Source organism: Haliaeetus albicilla, chromosome 10 (genome assembly GCF_947461875.1).
Source record: "Haliaeetus albicilla chromosome 10, bHalAlb1.1, whole genome shotgun sequence".
NCBI classification, from domain to species: Eukaryota; Metazoa; Chordata; class Aves; order Accipitriformes; family Accipitridae; genus Haliaeetus; species Haliaeetus albicilla.
The window spans coordinates 7,230,446-7,250,280 of record NC_091492.1 but is presented as its reverse complement, the minus strand read 5'-3'; the positions used below and the strand labels follow the sequence as shown (position 1 = coordinate 7,250,280).

At 40.6% G+C, this 19,835-nt stretch overlaps 1 protein-coding gene across 10 annotated transcripts in view; it reads left to right on the top strand.

The window, feature by feature from the left end:
• Positions 1-16,511: 16,511 nt before the first annotated feature.
• The window catches only part of WWOX (WW domain containing oxidoreductase), a 536,552-nt gene continuing 533,228 nt past the window's right edge, over positions 16,512-19,835 (top strand). For all 10 annotated transcript variants that reach the window (XM_069793395.1, XM_069793394.1, XM_069793400.1 and 7 more), the window contains exons 1-2: positions 16,512-16,659; positions 19,290-19,354. In XM_069793395.1, coding sequence (XP_069649496.1) covers positions 16,553-16,659; positions 19,290-19,354 — 172 coding nt within the window. In that variant the 5' untranslated portion in view covers positions 16,512-16,552. The remainder of the gene's footprint in view (positions 16,660-19,289; positions 19,355-19,835) is intronic.

The following is a 19,835-nucleotide window of genomic DNA, read 5'->3' as shown; positions in this document are numbered from 1 at the left end:
GGAAAGAGGCAAACAATCTGCTTCAAGGAGCCACAGATCCTCTTACTGATCAGTATCAACACATGAAAAAGAAGTATCTGCCATGAATCAGACTAGCCTTACTGGTGATCAAGTAACTTGCAGATAGGCTGTTGAAGATCACATTTTAAAATAAAAATGGGATGCATCATCTTAGATTGTACATATTTGTCCTAACAGCTGGGTGACTGCTAACAAATTGAGGCAGAATTTGGCCCATGTAGGCTTAGCTAAACCTCTAACAGTTCTGGCACTATTTTCTGGGGGAGGAGGGAAGTAAGGCTTAACTATGCATACTTTCTTCTTTAAAGGAACTCTATTTCTTTTTCTGTTTATTTCTTCCCCTCTGTGGCCTGCAATTACTCCTCAAAGTTTGGAAATATTTCCTTCCTTATTGATTTTCTATTTATTATACAGGAGGTTTTTTATAGACCTTTTTCTTACAAACCCTCCACAGCTGCTCTTTTCTTGTTAAATTCCATCTTCTGGATCACTTTCGAGAAGGATAAAAGCAGTACTAGATCTTGGAAACTAAATGATGGGTACTTTAGAAGCGGTTTATTGCACTGGTAAAAGTAACACCAATCTCACTTAGCGTTGTCTAAACAAAAGATAACTTTCCTGCAGTGATGGTCTTGATACAGCATTCCTCCCCTCAGCCAAGTTTTAGGCAGGAGGGGATGGCTTGAGAGTATTTTAAAGATATCTTTGCTCTCTCAGGTTGCAGCTGTCTATAGGCTCAGAGAAATAGAGGGACACAGTATTGCACTGCGCCAGATAGCCTCTTCTCCTTCAGCAGCACCTGAGATGAGGCTACAGATGGCCAAACTCTCACTTGCTAGGGAGGAATAGCCCAGCCGCTGGGGTGCATGCAGAGTGTTGCTTCTTTGCACTGACTGTGTGGAAAAAAAGGAGAATTTATAGGACAGGGGTTTGAATATAGATAATCTAGTTTGAGCAAACTTGTAACACTTGCGGTTTTTCTTGAGAAAATCACCCTGTGACAGTCAGAGTATTACTTTGGCTCATACCTGCAGTCAACTAAGTAGAAAAGAAGTTTAAGAATTTTTTTTGGTAGTGAATAGAGCCTGTTACTGATACAGTATGGCCAGGTGCCCACAGATGGCACATGTAATTAGACAGGCTGCCTATGAGATAGATATATTCAGACCTAAAACATGGGAACATGATACACGTACTAAAGCACTGTGATTTATTCTTATATGCTTATGCAGAAGCAATGTGGAAAATTCCACAAACACAGATCCCTTCTGTCAGGATAGCCAAAGATTAATATAGGTGTAGTTAAAAAGAAAAGCAGCAGCATGGCAGGGACAAGACTGTAAAGATGGTTTGTTTGATAAACGATGTACTTTTAAATGAGCTGTCTTTTCCCTGTACTGTATCAGAGCTACAAGAGCTGCTAATAATTAATAAACCCTTTGGAATTAAAGCCATCTCTCTGTCTTTAATTTAAACAAATATAAAGAAAACTAGCTTTTCCAGGGATACTCAATCTCCTCAGTAGCACAGTGTCATTTCTCTTTGTTCTGCTAAAGTACTACTTTATTTGCCTATGTAATGGTAATAATTTCATAAAAATAAAATGTACATCCTTAGGGAAAATGGAGCACAAACCTCCTAATGTTGCATTATTAGGACATGACCCAAAGTTCTTCAAAGTGAATGGAAAAACTCCTGTTGAAATCAGATTCTTAGTACATGAATGTTACAGTACAATCCACTTTAAGGCAAGCATTTTCAAGTGGTCCTGCAGAAGGTGGCTGTTCAAACCATGGTGTTGCCAGGTCCTTTCGCTTTTTCAGGAAATTCAACTATAAATGAAAAGACTCATTTCTTCTTCGATTAACAGTGAATTTTTCCTTCCCAGTGAAGGAAACACAGAAGCAGAACTAGCAAACACTAGGTGGTGTTTGCTCTGGAGATGTATTCTCTAGTGAAATCCTTCAGTCCATTCCGGGTGCAAAGGCCTGCCTGATCTGCAAACTGAAGGGGAAGGACTGTTTTTCAGTTTGCTTCAACAGACTTTGGGTCAAACCCCAAAGTTCCTACTTGTCATTCCTCTTCTATTTTAACTGGCTATCACCATGGTTTCATTTCTGGAAGTGTTTAAACTAGTAAATGCAGACATCAGCTCAAGAAGGAAGGGAGCAGAGAAAACCCTGATTTTTTTTTCCTCTGATCTCCCAGCCTCAAAGTGGCGTGAATCCTCAGTGGGCTACGGGGGTATCTCAGCAGCAAGAGATTTCGTCTTCCAGCACAGCAGCGCCCGTGAGTGCTGGCTGCCCTAAATACCGATGCCATCTGCTACATCACCGCTGTCCCTCGACGCTCCCTGCTGAGACATCTCCACCGTGAGAGCGGCTCTCCTGCCCGCTCTGCTAGGACCCGGAGGGAGCTGTTGCTGTGCAAGAGCAACGGGATTTTCGGGGGAGGCTGCCGCTTGCTGGAGGAGCTGTTCCCACGCTGCTTTCGCGCTCCCCCGTGCACGCAAACAGCACTCACCGCCCACCCGACGGCGGCTCCGGGGGCGCAGAGCTGTCGGTCCGGGAAACGCAAAGCCAGCCCGCTACGAGCTGGGCTGCTTTTTGGGGGGGTGGTGTTTTTTGGGTTTGATTTTTTTTTTTTTTTAGATTATTTCTTTGTCCCCCGGGGTCAGCAGTAATGGAGGAGTGGCCCCGCCGGGCCGGGCCCCGGGCCGGCTCCCCGGTCTCTCCCGCGGCGAGGCGGCGGTCGGGGCGGCGGGGCGCTGTCCGCCGCCCCCGGTGCTGAAGCTGCCCGCGGAGGAGGCGCGCAGCCTCCGGCCCCGGAGGGGAGGAGCGCGCCGCCTCCCCGCCTCCCCACCCGCGGAACACACCCGCGACCGTCCCGCAGGGGGATCCGCAAAGCGGGGAAGGGTCCCTCTGGCCGGACGGCAGAGGGTCGGCGGAGTTTCGGCCCCGTCCCCGGCTGGGAGCAGGGCGGCTGCGCTTAGCCCCCAGGCTCCCTCGGGAGTCGTGACCCTCCGGCCTCTGCTCCTGAGTGAGGGCGGCAGCTCCTGCGCGGCACCCGTTGGCAAAACCAGTTTCTGCTCTTTGAAACACGTAGGATTTTAGGAAATTTTCTTTAAGTGTTGGGGGTAACTTCTGCCGATTTCTTGTTGAGCTGGGGTTAGTGTGCAGTGTCAGGGGTATTTCTTGCTCTTATGCGAGATGTGGTTCAAGACATCTAGAAAATCAGTTGAAATGTGCTTTTGATCACAGTTTCTCTCTAGACAAAAAGATATTTACCATGTATTAAACATGTTGGTAGGGAAATGTAACCCTGCTGCTAGTCCTGCTGTCAGCTTTTGGAGGAATGGGGTGCAAAAAGAGTATGAGAAGGAGGAGAAAGAGGAGTTGTGGGACTCTTGAGAAAGGAAAGAGGTAAGGATTAAAAAAGCAAGCTGTTTTCTTTCAGCAGAATCAGCTTTAACCAGAAGTGCCCAGCAGCTGCAGAACTAGCCCTTTTCAAAACATGACTGATTTGCTTAATTTTTCCCTATATGTAATCAGTTACTTATTCTAACTTAAAATATTAGCATGTCCTGTGTTCAGGAACTACTTGTGTATGTGGTAAAGCAAAGTGTCTGTTCCAAAAAGTTTACAGTCTAGATGGACAAAAGGAAGGTTATTATCCCCATTTAACAAGGGGGAAGCTGAAGCATTAAGAAATTAAGGATTGAAATAAAGCATCGTCGAGCAAGGGAAAGAAAATGAAATCTTCTGGTCCCAGTATCTCGGCCACTAGGTTATCTTGCTTTCCCAAGAGTCAGATCTGGGGTGTGTGATGAATTCTAACAAATGTATACCTCCATCCCGAGCGCAGGAGTTGAGCGTGCATGTGTGGGAGTAGCATAGGGACTGGCCAGGCTGAAGGAGCCCAGCACCAGATAACAAAGGTGGCAGCTGGGAGAGTGAGGAGGGCAAGGACTGTTCCTGCCAGAACTACCCTGTCCTCTGACAGAGACCCTGAATATACCTCCTATGAAAAAGCCCATATAAAATTAACTTTATTTTTGATTCTTGTGTCAGGTAATTCTATGCCAAGCATTCAATTGATAAATATTGTATTTCATATTTACTCTAGTACATCTAGAGTAATTATGTTAGTGTGCACTATGTGATTAGTGTAGCCAACAGTGAGTTACTATTGAACTGCTCTATAGATCTAACATGCTGTTAAACTAATTATCATCTTATATATTTAGCTGAGCAATCAGTCTAAGCTAGCTAAAGCAATGTGAAAAATATCAGATTAAAAGCACGAAACAAACTGTGGCTAGTGTCTAATTAAGCAGGGAACAATGTGGTGAAGTGCAAACATGGATACTGCAGGCAAATTTATTTTAGGAAACCCGTCCAAGTTTGAGAAGACACTATTTCAGTTAATCCCACCGTAGTCTGCTGAAGAGTGAGATATTTGTCTTGGTTCAAATATGTTTTGTATATTTATAATGTTAACAATTTTAATTGGTTAGAGAAATGGAAAGAAGAGCAAACTACTTCTGTTCCTATCGCAAATATATTTCATACATGCTACACAAAGTTAAACCATTTCCTGTAAAAATATGGCTAAAGCAAAGATTTAAGACTGCGTAGTCTGTAGTCTCTAGGCATAATTATGTTGGTACACTAGATGAGAAACAGCTTCCTCTGTTCCAAGCACCAAGGTCAGATGTTCAAACATTATCTTCAAAGATGTTTACTCATGCCTAACTTTATCTTGGCTCTGGAGTTACTGACATTATGGATGAATCCTTATTGTTAATCATCATACGTATTACCTGCAACCATCTAGTATGTCCTTTTGCTGATTAAAACACAACATTTGCTGAGAATATTGCTTACTAAGAATCACTGTAACCTTTTTGGAACATTATAAAAGGTAGTTGAAAGGCATTGCTAAGAAGCCCTTTGGCCACCATAAATCCTACATTTCATAAAATCTGTTGTGTAAAGACAATTACGAGAACACCACTTAGTTTCCAGTTCATGAAAACTCTGGTACTAATTCAATGCAAGACCTTAGTGGAATTTCTCCACTGCTTTAAATGAAATTAAATTCTGTCTGCTTAATCTCCTAGGCTGCATCCCATGTCTATACAATGGAAGATACATAACTAGTTCAAAGTGTTATCAGGTGCAAAATATTACTAATACTGCTGCAATCCTTTGAGATCTTTGTAAAGAATTGGCAGGTGTGTTTAGTCTGGATAAAGGATCTTTCAAATGAGGTATAATGTTTTTGTTTATGTTTTCTTGTAACTTATTCCTAACGAGTTTAACTGACATAGGACTACCTTTTCATAGGCCATTTTGCTGGTATACCCATCATAAAGAACATGAACTACTTCATGCATTTACCCTAGCAAATGTAAAATAATCACATATGAAGAGGCTTTTAAAAAAATTATTATTCAAGTGATTCTGTAAGGAAGCATTTATCTTGAGAGTGGCCAAAAAAACTGTGGTAGTGGATGGATCTTGTGGAGAACCCAGTTCAGTTCTTGAGATCAGCCCAGATTACATTATGGAATCTTGGAATGCATATGGAGCAAATGCAGCTTTTGAGATCAGAGACAGGTAACAAAGAAAACAGCTTTCTTTTGTATAATCTGCTATGGAGACACTGTGACAAATGGAAGACAATGGAATTCGTAGGAATTTTATAAGCATGTGAATCTTCCCAAACTTTTATCTGCACAGCTCTATAATTTTTCCTACAATGTTTTTGCCAATATATAGCAAGTAAGTAACATGCACTGGATCTTGCTGACATAGCAGGGACACTAGGAGACTTAATGTAGTCCTTGCTTACCAGAAGACAAGCTCTGATGCCTTTTTTTCAAAATTTTTAAATCCATTTTTTTCATTCTTCATTAGATGCCTTACTGAAACTCGATATTCTACTAGTGTTAAATTAAAACCAGATGGTTTCTTAGGAAATATAAACTGTATCTGCACACGTGTGTGTGTGTACGCAGCTGTTCAATAATGTTAATGACTGGAATGTAAGTCCATGACTACACTTCTAGTAAGAGTTAATAAAGAAACTGCTAATAGCACCTTACATGAGCAGTGTGTACCATACGTCACTGTGCCTCAACCTGGATCACTGATGGTTTGCCAGACATCACAAGGTAGCCTGCAAAATGGTCTCTCTCCCTTCCAAAAAAATGGTCTCACAAACGATTCTGTGTACATGACCAAACCATCAAGGCAAGATAAAAAGATATGTTAACATGAAAACCAAAATACAATTAATTAATATGAAACATATGGAACATGAGACATTATGGCAGTGATGCACAAAATAGTCCATTTCTACAGGACTAGACAGCATTTTTTTCAGGATAGTAGGGGGCCCTTTGTTTTTAGAAAGGTTGAGAAGTACTCTAAGCAAATCAGAAGAGCTTTTATAGTTATAAGCAATTTATTGGTTGGCTGGCCCATGTAATAGCTGTTTTTTAAGGCATAGACTAAGCACTCTGTAACCTTTAACAAATTATTTATAAGTGTTAATTAATGAAAAACATATTTTTATTAGCATGCTGCCAGCATTATTAATCAGTTCTCAATATCATGAAAGACAGATACCCCCAACAGTCTCATTCAACTTTCTTGGCAAGTAGGAATAAGTAGGAGTGAATAAGCAAGGTTACATATGAAACATTGATTAAAAGGAAATGATTACCATATGAATTCAGTAATTCTACTGAAATATTAAGGGAAGGTGATAAGAATAGAATGTTCTGGAGACTCTGCCAGTTTCCTTTCCCATGCATTGCGTTAGTAGTATTGTAGTGTTAATCCATTCAGTCATTGAAAGAAAAGAGAAAAAGGCCATTGGTGAATAGGCAGGGAAATGTCAAGCTTTACACAAGATGCAGATGTTCTTCATTATGCAGGGTACAAAAACTCTGAGAAAGGAGCTCATTAGTAAAGTTGGGTGAATAATGGGTTGTCTGTTTTTGTGGTCAAACCAAAAAACCAGGAGGGGAAAAATGATCAAACTAAGCAGAAAATTTTGAGGTTTTTTTAAAATTTTATTTTCTTGGAGGGAAGAAGAAAGAGAGATTGGATGCAGGGAAGGGGGGGGTAGGGAGAAAGGAACTAAAAAAATGAAAAGCTGATCTCTGATCAGCTTTGCTTGGTAGCAATTGTACAACCTATCCTCTCCAAAACTGATGAGAACAGATACTTTTCAGGATAGAATGAATAGGGTATGTCTATAGTGTCAAATCCTCTAAGTTACGTCCTGAGACAGCTAGACACGAGTTTCCTTTTTGGAAGTTTTGTAGTCACTAAGCATGGAGCTGAGAAGCTCTGCTGACAACAACTGTCTGCCTCAGATGCTCAAAGACCTTTTGTCTTTAAAGTCAATCCTGAGAAAGCGAGGGCACACCAACTGCCATAATCTGTGATTGTTTCACAAGTCTTCCTTAGCTGCCATGTCAACCAGGCAGTATTAAAAGGTGATTTTAATACTACCTTTTTGTCATGATACAGTAAACTTTGCTGGAAATATCTTGGTAAGGTAAGAACCTCTGCTTCTCTTACTTGTGTTTCTTCCCACCTTCTTGCCTGACAGTGGTATGTATACTAGGTAGGCATCTCTGCTCCCCCTCTTGTGTCAGGAACTAGGATGGGTCCTCACATTCTTCTGTAAGATCAAGATACAACTGACTTTTATTGAGGAAAAAGTTAAATAGTATGTTATCAAGCTCTGCTCCCAAAGGAATCACACTGGTTATTAGAAGCTAATGAATAATGTGAAAAACATTCAGGAATATGATCTTTAGCTGAAAGGACTGAGATCTGCTTTTTAACACTGTCATATGCTACATTTGAGTATTCCAAACACTTGTTGAATATTTGTAGCAGAAGATCCCCATTAGAGCCTTGTGTCTGGCTTAGGGATTGTGTGTTTGAAGATTTTTATTAATGTATTTTGAGGGTTTCATTTTACCACTGAAGATAGAGTAATTGTGAAGAGTTTTGTGAGTTTGATCAGATTTAAAATGCTGGATTCTCTCCAACTACAGAATAGAGGCTCCAGCATAGAAATGTTTCGTGCCAAGAAAAGCAATTTAAACATGAGTAATGAGGGCACGTTGTTAACCATTACTCTTTAAAGATCTATTTTTCATTTTTAAAGGCTGCACAAGCACATACTATTTTTGGAAGTAACTTTCCCTTTGGTCCCTCTTCAAAACCACAGAACATATATTCTCATTCAGTAAGGAAAGGTGAATACCTTAATTTAAACATTTTGTACAATAAAAGCTAGACTTTCAAGGGAACTCATGACCAGGTTTTTAAGAGTACATTCAGACTCAAGACCCAAGGTTCAAAAGCATTCAACACTCAATAACTTAAGCCCTTTTGAAAATCCAGCTACTTGGTGCCAACATGAGATTTTAGCCATTTGAAATTTTTCCTCTGATAGGGACATACCATTCAGTGAAATGCACTGTTTTTTCCAGGTCATTATGTAATGTTTGAAATGAAATCCAATGTATCCATTAATTTGCACTTCCATAAATGCTTTTGTTCTCATTAGATCATCTTAACACTAAGTTAGTAGATTAAGCAACTGTGACTGCTTTTTTGTTACTGAATTACAGAATCAGTAGATGTCAGGAATGTAAATGAATGTACTGCTAGCCTTTTACTGAATTCAAATTGATTTTCAGGCAGAACAAAAATCGGCTGAAGGACCATAAACAGAAGATAATAGACCACTGAGGAGAAGTACGCAGTGAAATGCCTCAGGGACATGCATTAGGCCTCATGCTATTTGATTTATTTTATTGAGATGACAAGGCTTACTCCACAGGACACATTTTCAGCTCTGAGACTGTAGACCATTTAACTTAAAAAAAAAGAAACAGGACTAATGATTGACACAGAAATATTACAAAAACAAGGTGTTTTTCACGAGTCTATGCTGCCAGGCTTCTCTCTCTCCCTTTTCACACTCAGTAAGCCTTATATGAGAAGCCCTTTTCTATTGTGTCTAAACCTAGTGGCTAGCCCACCATAAGCCACACACGCTCCAAGAACTGTTTTGCCATGATTGTGTTGTGACCAAGATTTGCATGATAAGTTTTTTGCAGAAGGTCATGTGCAGTATGAGTGAAATCCAGATGAATTTAGATAGTTGGTCCCTTTCCCCTGCATTCATGGATTTTTCCTAAGAGGTACAGTATCAGTCATGCCAAGCATATGGATATCCTGAACCGGCTGATGAAGCATCTTTAAAATCAAGTTCTATCAATCAGACAGCTTGAAATGCTGTTACAGGGTTGTATGTAACATGCATTGAGGAAGAATTCCCACAGTCTTACCAAGGAAATAACCGCAAACCAGATGTGATGGGCTTTACTGGGATGACTGTTAGAGATTCAGAGAAAGAAGGAAACAAAAGCAAAATTTTTAAACACATAATCTGTACAGTCATCCAAAGGTAACTGAGAGGGAGGTGTAGAAGGACTTATGATAATTCTTTATGCAAATGTATTACACACTAAAGTTCCTTTAAAATATCAGCTGGATTCAAGTCTCTCACAAGTGAAATGTCACTATGTCAGTTATCATTAGTTTAAGCAAGATCAGAATCAGCTCAAGATTTTTCAGATTATTTCCAAAATAAGTTTACTGCAGTCCATACTGCACTAACTTCTGCATATTAGTCCTGTTTTTCCTTGACATAATCCAGCAGCCAGCCTATTAAAAAAACCCCTCTCTACTACAATATTTTTGTAAAATTTATCAGAAATACTGTTTTTCTTTGTAGAAGTTCTATTTTTCCTAGCAGTTTGATATGCGTTAGAATGCTTTGTTTAGTGGAGATAAAGTCTTTTCCATTTGATCTTCTTGATCCTGTATCTAAATAATACCTTTTCTTCCATAGTGCTGTAAAGTGATTACATACAATCAGTCCTCTATACTTATTCTAATGAGTTGCTTTCATAAATAAGGCAGTCCTGGTCACTAACCTGCTAGATCAAGGAAAGGAGCATGCCGTTACTTGGTTACAATGGGCTATCATGCTGAAATAATTTTAGGAGAGAACAATTTTTAGGAAAGAACAATTCTTCGGAAAGAACAATTCTTCTAAGAAAAATGCTAGAGTTTAATCCAAATGACAACTCTGAACTGTATTAATTGTGCATGGACTGCATCCATTGTTATGAGTGTGAAGATGCTCATTAAAGATGAGATTAATCAGGAGTGATAGCTAATTGGATTAAGAAAGGGTACAGGTGATTAATATTTATAAACAGTTATAATGATTTTTCTATTTTCTTTTAGTTATGCTCCATCTCTTTGATTTCTCCTGTGTAAGTATAGACAAATTATCTGAATGCTTTTAAATCTCTCAGAATGAAAACTTCAGGTTTTTCATGTCTGTGGTTAAATATCAATTTTCATCTTCATTTTAAATTAGACTGGTATTTCCCCTTCTTCTTCCATTGCCAGTAAAGTTGCACATGCATATTCTAGCTTTCTTACTGTTGCCTCAGGTAGGAGCTGGACTAATAAGGAAAAAATGAACCAGACATTCTCCTATACCCTCCAGGTCTGATGCTGCAAACATATCCATGTTTAACTTTAGATGTATCCCTGAACTCAGAGCAAGATTGCAAAACCAAGAGTGAATAAAAGTGTTCATTGCACTGAGGTATAAGAACTTTACCATTAATCTGTTCTTCCACTAATTAATTTTATTTACCTCTTGCTTTCTTGTCTCTGCAAAGCAATTAAAACCAAAGCTTTAAAGGAGTTTAGATACCTGACTTCCACTTCTTTTTTCTTCCTATCTTGTCAGTCAATTTTGCAGCCTGGAAGATGAATAATTACTTAGTAGGTGTGAGTAAATACTTCTCTGTATGTTCAAACACGGGTTTTGTACCCAGGGAGGCTTGACTATTGTTTGTTCTTTTTTTAACCAGCTCATGGAGAATATTCCATCAATCTTTCAATGCCTCCAAGATGGATATAGAATCCAGGGTGAATGAACTGACTGTGTGTCTCTTCCGATATAGCAAGAGACGAACTGAGATGCGGTGTCTCACAGGAGGTTTACAACTGCCTTCAATGAGGGAGTCAATGTCATTGCAGAAGAAGTTGCCAGAATGATGAATTTCGACACTGGTAAGTTTGGAATTTATCTTACAGGGTTTTATGCATGCTGATGTACATATAAATATATGGGAAAAAAGAAACTTCTTGATCATGCAACATGCAAGAAAGGAAATGCTTTATTATCAGTGTGTTTGTCCCTGCAAGTGCCACTACAGGTGAAACAAGAACACTCAAGGCTAAAGATACTTAAAGCTTAGAAAGAAACAAATAGCATGAAAAATTACTAGTGGATAAGGCAAAAACTTATAAGCTCTTAAAATAACATATACATAGGCTCAAAGTTTGGCTGAACACTGCCTCCCTCATCTTTTGGATTATTTGATTTTTCTGCAGTGGGTAAGGTTTGCTCCTGGAGAGTGACAGAAAGTTCTTAGCTGAATGATGAATAAAAAGATAAAATCTTGTCCTTTCTAGCATTTATACCAAAACTGTTAAATATCACTTCCTAGCATTATTTTTGTAATCATGTCGAACAAGCTTAATATTTCTATTAATAATATATCAGAATTTTCAGGTAAAGACATCTAATATGAACCTTCACATTAACTTCCACACTGTGCATGTTCTTAACAAATGAATATTAAATGAAATGTAAAAGGTAGACTTTACAATGTTCAAATGTGGCCTATTGGAGGTTACTGATGCCACAAGCATTTCAAGGCACAATTGTATTCCACAGTTTTTTGCAGCTCACTAGTATGCTGTTTTCTCTGGAAATATAATATTAAAAAAAAGGACACAAACTCTTATGACTGGGATTCCAACTCTGCAGTTTCCACAGAGGTTTCACAGGTAGATTCCATATACAAAATGTTCTTTATGTTGCTTTCAGAGGAAACTGGAAGATCACAAACAACAAGGCCTGTTTGAATCCTATTAACTTTGAAATTATGTTGAAAATGATGTTATTATATGTAAGGAAGGAGGATGAAATTCTTGGCATTTCTAAAAATAAACTTGGATAAAAACTCAGGGATTTTAAAAGTTTTAACAGTTTTCGTAACTTGAAAGAAAGTCAAAAGTGACCTTGTAAACATTTTTATGGAAAGCTGAATTTAACTCCACCCCCAAAATTAAAATTGTTCACTTGCAGGACATGGCACATTCACACTAGGCAGTAGCTCAAATATTCATTTATCATGTCCCAGTGGACTAAAATCATAGCCTTATGCAGACTGCACTGCTTTAGTCTAATGCTGAGGTAAGAAAGGCATGAGTCATGGAGGCAGAATATTCACCTGAAAAGAAACAGCTGTAGCCTATGCAAACATGTTTTGGCAGCTGCTGAAAAATTATGATCTGAGGGCTGTTTAGATTTTTGTCATATTTCTGAATCATGATTTCTAACAAATAGACACATGCTCTATCAAAAGGGTGAATCAACCTTTTGCTGTGCCATCTGCATGCCTTTGCAATATGTCACGATTATTTTTCTCTAGTCCAGATAACTCTCAGAGCCCAAAAGCTTGTCAGATAAATCAATACTCAGATCTTTGACAGACAATGGCCATGATTCAACAAGGCGTATTAGCCTGTGACTGATGTTAAGGAAATGTTAAGTTTTTGCTGCCTTAGGCTTGCCAGTGTAATTATATGGCCAAATTTTTGTAAACGTTTCTCACAGAGAAGCTAGACAAATACATTTGATTTTGATGATTTAAAGTACAGCTAAGAGAAAATGAGATTAAGATTCTAATTGACATTTATGTTATTGTGAAAACAACAACCGTTTCTAAATGTCTTCTCATTTTAATTTATCCACTTTCTGGTAGGCTCTGGAATTAATCTTGGTTTGCGAGGCTTAGAATCATCAGAAGAATTAATTTACAGGATTGCTGCAGCAATGGATCAGAATGATATCTTTGAAGCACTATTTGCTGAAATATGACTCTGAAAGCAAGTGACAGAATATTTTAAGCAGAATGGATTATTTACTACCCTGCCTGAATGAACATGATGAGTGAGATCACTGTAATAATACAGAGACCCATTCTTTTCCTGCAGTGCAAGAAAATGGGTAGTAACTTTACACAACTGCTATTACAAAATAATGAAACAAAAAACAAACCCCCAAAACCCCAACCAGAACCATGCACATACTGTATACCTCAAAGATAAGTATGTACACTTAGTCAATTTATATACAATTTCTTGCTTTCCTAACACAGAGATGATGGGGAAGAAATGATAAGGAGGAAGACTGCATTACTCCTACCATTTTAGGATCTGAAAAAGTGTCTTAATTTGTGGTAAAACTGTTACAGGCCTCAATCTGTGTCCTAACATTACAGTCCTGCTCTTACAGAAATCATGGCCATTGCTTTCTGATATTTGAGAAACCTAACAACAGAACTAGTTCTGCAATTTAGTACAAATGGACAGAAACCTGAACTTGCATGGACACCCACTGAAATCATACCTAAATCTCGTATGTCTGCATGAAGTTTCTTGATTCAATTTGGATTATGTAAGTAAGACATGTAGGTAATTGGTATAAAAAGAAAAAGCTGGAAAAGATGGCAAAGGACTTCTCTGACCCTCTGAAAGAGAATGAATCTTCTATTTGCCAGAATTTGAATTTGAAATACATGGTTGAATTTCAACATCCTTTGACTCAATTAAGTAAATAACACAAATCACCAAATTATCAAAACTTGTGACTTTTTTTTCCCCAGTGAAAACTTCCTGAAAAGTAGGAGGTGGCTAAAAGTAGAGGGGAAGAAATATTTGTGAAAAGTATCATAACTGTTGGAGTCTCTGTTGATTCTGAGTTTTCAAAGAGGCAATGTCCTTGTTTCAGCTGGGACAGAGTTAATTTTCTTCTTAGTACCTGGTACATTGTGTTTTGGATTTAGTGTGAGAATAGTGTTGATAATGCACGGATGTTTTAGTTGTTGCTAGGTACCACTTACCCTAAGTTAAGGATTTTTCAGTTTCCCATGTTCTGCTAGCAAGCAGGTGCACAAGAAGCAGGGAGGGAGCATGGCCAGGACAGCTGACCTGAACTAGCCAAAGGGATATTCCATACCTTAGAATGTCATGCTCAGTATATAAAGCTGGGGGAGTTGGCCGGGAGGCACGGATTGCTGCTCGGGCATCGATCAGTGGATGGTGAGCAATTGCATTGTGCATCACTTGTGCTTGTTTTTTTTTGTTTTGTTTTTTTTTTTAATTTTTATGCTATTCCTTTTCATTACTACTACTACTACTACTACTACTATTATTATTATTATTATTATTATTACATTTTATTTTACTTTAGTTATGGAATCATTTTATCTCAACCCACAAGTTTTACTTTTTTTTCCCCAATACTCCTCCCCATCCCACTGGGAGAGGGGTGAGGGAGTGAGCAGCTGCATGGTGCCTAGTTGCTGGCTGGGGTGAAACCATGACAGGGAAGTGTGGAGTTTCTTAAATATTTTTGTAGAAACTGAAATTGCACTGAAAACAATATCAACCCATAGGACTTTGTGGTATCATATTACTTGTGTACCAAGGACTTCAAGGCAATTAATTAATAGCCACCTTGTGCTGTCAAACAAAGCCTTTGCTTTTTCATTCAATAAATATTTTTACATGAAAGGCAGTGGTTCTATTTAATGGGCGTATATACACATATATACATGCCTAATTTTGAGATTCTATTTCTCTTTCTAATCTAAAGTACACTGTACACCCTTAACACTGAAATACTGTAATGCTGCTGTTTACATTTAGGACATAATGCGCACTTTATGCAATACAGATGGTTGGGATAGGATAACTGTCAGACAAATGATTTCCACATTCCCACTGAACGCAGCTGGTGGAACACTGGATGCTGAATACTAACAGACTGCAACAGGAAGAAAACTAACAACTACCTTTTCCTACAGTACTACTGCTAGATTAATACTTTTTTCCCCTGTACTTCAAATATTGACTTAAATAATCTGTTTTCTTGAGACTTGGCACATCTCTCTACTCAGTCACCTATGGAGAATTTCAGCAGCTTCCTGAATCAGAAGTGAGCATGTCGCTGAGGTTTCCCTTCCCATATGTTTACCCAAGAGAGTATGGTCACAGCCTTTTTTAATACCCCCAGTAATACTCACATGAAAACTGGCTCTTGATGATGTATGTGTTTTTATTTCTAGCAGGAGGGGATAATTTAGTAGGTGTAATTCCTCAGAGGGACCTGCAAAGTGATGGGAGTAGCAGGGCAGAAAAAAGTTCAGGCTGCTTTTCTAGACAGATATGAATGCCATTAGTGGGGAGTGAGCGAGCCATATAGGTCAGTGTCTCAAATAGTGCATAAAAATGTTACCCGAAGGAGTCAGAGCGCTCCAAGGCATTTGTGGGGTTGCACTGCCACCTGGTGCAGTCCTCAGTGGTTACAGGCCCTGTCCAACCCTGGGTTTGGCTTTTTTTAAAATTTTTTCCTTAAAACACTTGACAAAGGACTACAATGGGAAGATGCTCTTACAAATGCTGACAGTTGGGTTTGGTTATATAAATAGATATGAATATGTCAGCATATGGGTATGGGATCAAAAGCACTGAGGTAGGTCGGGGGCGTATGCCGTATCAGCTGAGTAATGGTAGCAGACCAGGTACTTCATCTGTCACAGCTACAAAGTGGGCTGCCCGGGCTTCAGCGGACAGGGCAGCAGTTACTACTAGAGGTTACTGTCAATTCACTGACCTGGAATGCTTCAGTCTTTGCAGCCGACTGTACTTAGGTCTCCAGGTGACACAGGTTTGGCAAAGAGGCCTGTGTGGCCCGGTGGGTGAGGCAGCCTGCGGCCCCTGGGCGTTCTTTCTCTCCAGCCAGGCTTTCCTCACCCGGCAGGCGACACGGAGGAGCTCTGGCTAACACGGCCACGACGGACAATCTCGTCCCAGAGCTCAGAGGCTGACAACTGATGGCAAAAAGCTTAAAGGACAGTTCATTTTTTTCATTGCTTTCCGGGGCCTCGTCGTATTCACGCCTGACCCCTGAAAACAGAGGGCTGGAAACACTCAGAGCCCCCCAAATCTGAGATTCTTATGCCTTCCGTGACGATTTCAACTCAATCCGGGGCCCCTTTGGGGTTAAAACCTCAGTGTCACAGGTAAAACCCACAAGACCGAGGACGAAGTCACCGTTCGGCCACGGTCCCCACGGGCTGAGGAGAACTCCTCCCGCCTTCCCCCCCTCGCGGCGCCGGACTACACTTCCCATGGTGCCCCCGGGCCGCCGCGCCGCGCCATTGGCTGGGCCGGCCGGAAGGGGCGGTGTGGCGCGCGCCCGCTGGCCGGCGGCGGCGGCGGCGGCGGCGGCGGCAGCAGCGCGGGGACTGCGCGGAGCGCCCGTCCTAATGGCGGCGCTGAAGTACGCGGGGCTGGAGGACACGGACAGCGAGGAGGAGCTGCCGCCGGGCTGGGAGGAGCGCACCACCAAGGACGGCTGGGTTTACTACGCGAAGTAAGGGAGCGGGGGGGGGAGCACGCCTGGAGCCCTCTGCCCACCCGCCTCTTCGCCCCGGGGCAGCGTCCGTGGAGCCGCCGCCGCTGCCCCCTCAGCGCGGGGTGGGGCAGGAGCCGCCATTTCCCGCCCTGTACCGCAGGGGCGAGCTGCCGCCGTCGGGCGGTTGGGGCCGGGGCCGGGTTTGGTGGCGGGACCGGTCTCCGTGGGACTCGGTTTCCGCGTGGGGGTGCCCTCCCGGCTCCTGGGAGCGCCGAGCGTGGGCTGGGCTCTCGCAGCCACGGCCTCCCCGTGCCGAGCCCCGCGGGTTGTCCGCGGGAGGGGAGGCCGGGCCGGAGGGGCGGGAAGGGAGCGGGCAGCTCCGCCTCGCCTGCCTCCTGTGGGAGCGATGCTGGGGCGGCTGCGGGCACGCGTGGGTCCGGGGGCGGGCTGTCACCCAGCCGTTGCTGTTGCGGGACGGTTCACGGCTCTGTGGGTAGTCTTTATACGTATCGGCGGCCGAGCCCTACGCAGTGTTGTAGTTTCCTTAGTTTTCCTTCTTGTAGGGGTAGAGAAGAAACAGGTACCGTGGAAGTTGAAAGTTATAAATGCGCTGCCTCAGCTCTTCAGGATACTACAGCTTTGACAGGAGAGGAAAATTTGCGTTTGGCACCATCTGCTTGTGCCACTCTGCATCTGCGCTGGTTACAAAAGGGGGCGTGCTACAGGGGCTAACTAACTTAGTGGAATATGTATTTTCTCCTCGCTTGTGGTTTCTGTAACCACGCTGATCTTGGAATCTGTTTCAGTCTGTTTAAAGCTGCAATATTTATTCCCTTCCACAAAATGGGGGAAAAGTATAGTGCGTTCCCACCTGTGGTGAGTTGGCATCTTCCTCCCAAGTTCTGCTTTACAAACACTGGACAGAATGCTTTTGTTTATCAACACTTGGTTTATAAACACTGTAAATTCCCTCTAGATGATCGTTTTTCTTAGCTCAAGTTTCTGTGTATTTCCTTTGACTTCAAAAGCCCTTTCAAAAAGGAATCACTTGGTGAAAGTAGCAAATGTACAAAATAATAAGATATTACTGAGAGTAGTTTTTACGCAAACACTTGATTGAATAGTTCTTGTTTTTTAACTGTTGTGAAACTGAACTAATTCCATTTAATTTAATGACATGACATTAGTGTATCTGTACCAGCTGAAAATCTTGCCCGGTGTGTCTAAAGATACTTGACACAAAGAGGTGTTATGCTATTGCTACCTTTAACATAAGCTCTAGATCAGTGATACCTCTGCATAATCTGGAAATTTGTTTTTAAACCTTATCAACAATATGAACTTTAAACTTAGCAAGAACAGGGTTACTTTGGTTTAAGACCTTTAAAGGTTTTTGTGATGAGTCAGGTGTGAACACAGACAGTTACCAGAGCTTGGTGGGCATGTGTTTATTTGTCAAGCTATGGTAATTTGGTTATGTATCTTGCATCAGACAGGAGTAACTCAGGATCTTGTATCTTTAGTGTATGAGTGTCCTGAAGTTCAAGTGTTACTGCAGGTCACACAGATGTACTTATTCAGTCTCAGACCACCAGCTGTGATTCTTGTAATACAGTATGCTGTCACTGTGGGCTAACTGCATGGTTATTATAAGAAGGAACAGTTGCTTACGTTGCGTGCAAATTGGTACTAGACCTGTAGTTTAGTGATTATTTGTGTATATTATTCAATAATGTTGTCAGTCTTTATTTCATACTTGGGCAATTTGGATGCTCTTTCAAGTAATCCCTCCTTGACTCTTAATATAAAAATTTGGTTGTTATTTTAAAATATTTAACAAAAGATAAGATTTTAATATCCAACCTGATTTCAGCACTTTGTGTATTTTAAGACCTTGGTTATGTGTACATCATTTTGCTTATTAGTATGTAGTGCAGAAGACCTTATGATAGAGTATAGTAATTCTGTTATAGTCATTTGAGTGAATAAAATCTCTGAATTAGAAGAGGAGATGCGATACCATTGTCACCCGTGTTAAATAAATAGTCTGCTAGTGAAGGCCCTTTGACAAACTTACCTGTCCAAAGCTGCCATTCCTCATGTAGAAATCGAGACTTCTTTACTTTACAGCTTGCAAATTAATGTTATTAGACAAGTGGTTTAGGAGCTTTTGTTATTTGAAAACTTTCTAATATTATTTCTACTAGTTTCTAATAAATTCTTTTCTTGCTTCTTTCTTCTTTTTTTCCTGCCAAGGATCACCATCTTTTTGAGACATTTTCTGAGTCTGTTAGTGTTATTCTTTAATGACTTTTGGGTTTTCTTTCTTCTCATGGTAAGCAACAAAACTTAGCTTGGAAGTCAAATATTTGTTTGAATTGTTATAGACTCCTATGCTCTCTGGTTAGTTACTTTTCCTTCAGAACTGTGGCAATATGGAAGCCTGACAACTTCTAAGAGCAGTTTTGACCTTTCTTAAACAAGTGATTGACATGTTTCTTTTTTTGTAGAACACAAGCCATTTTCTGAACTGTATTAAAATAAAAAAGTAGTTAAACTGTATTTACTGTATGGAAAAATTTTTTTTTATTACATCAGAAAAATTATTAGGCAATTTTTTAAAATCTTAAACTTTTCTTTTCCTACAGCCACCTGGAAGAAAAAACACAGTGGGAACATCCTAAGTCTGGGAAGAGGAAACGTGTTGCAGGAGGTTTGTGTTAAGCTTTTGTAAAGAACTGAAATTATGTTGCAAACATCAACTGGATGTTGTGCAGGAACTAGATCTCATTTTGATCTTCTAGTTGACCCTAATTACCTAGGCAAACTGAGCTTGCAAAATACAGCTGATTTCGGTGGAGCTTTACCTGTGTAGGGTGATCACTTTGCAGTTTTATGGCTTTCTTGTGTTGCTCCGTAAAGCCAAAGTACTAATTCTAGGATAAAGGGGTTGTTTTACTGTGGCTTGTAAAGCATATAGTCAAGGGCTGAATTTCTCTTGATATCCTGGCGTCCATCAGATAAATATTATAGTTGGATTATATTCTTCAAAGAATGTATATGACCAAAGAATATCCCTGGCACAGAAGGAAGCCCCATTAGTTTTCATTTTCTTGTTTTCCCCAACCCAGTTGAATGTTTGTGCCAGAGCAGGAGACAGCCAATGCTGCAGGGTACTTGCAAAGGTATATGAC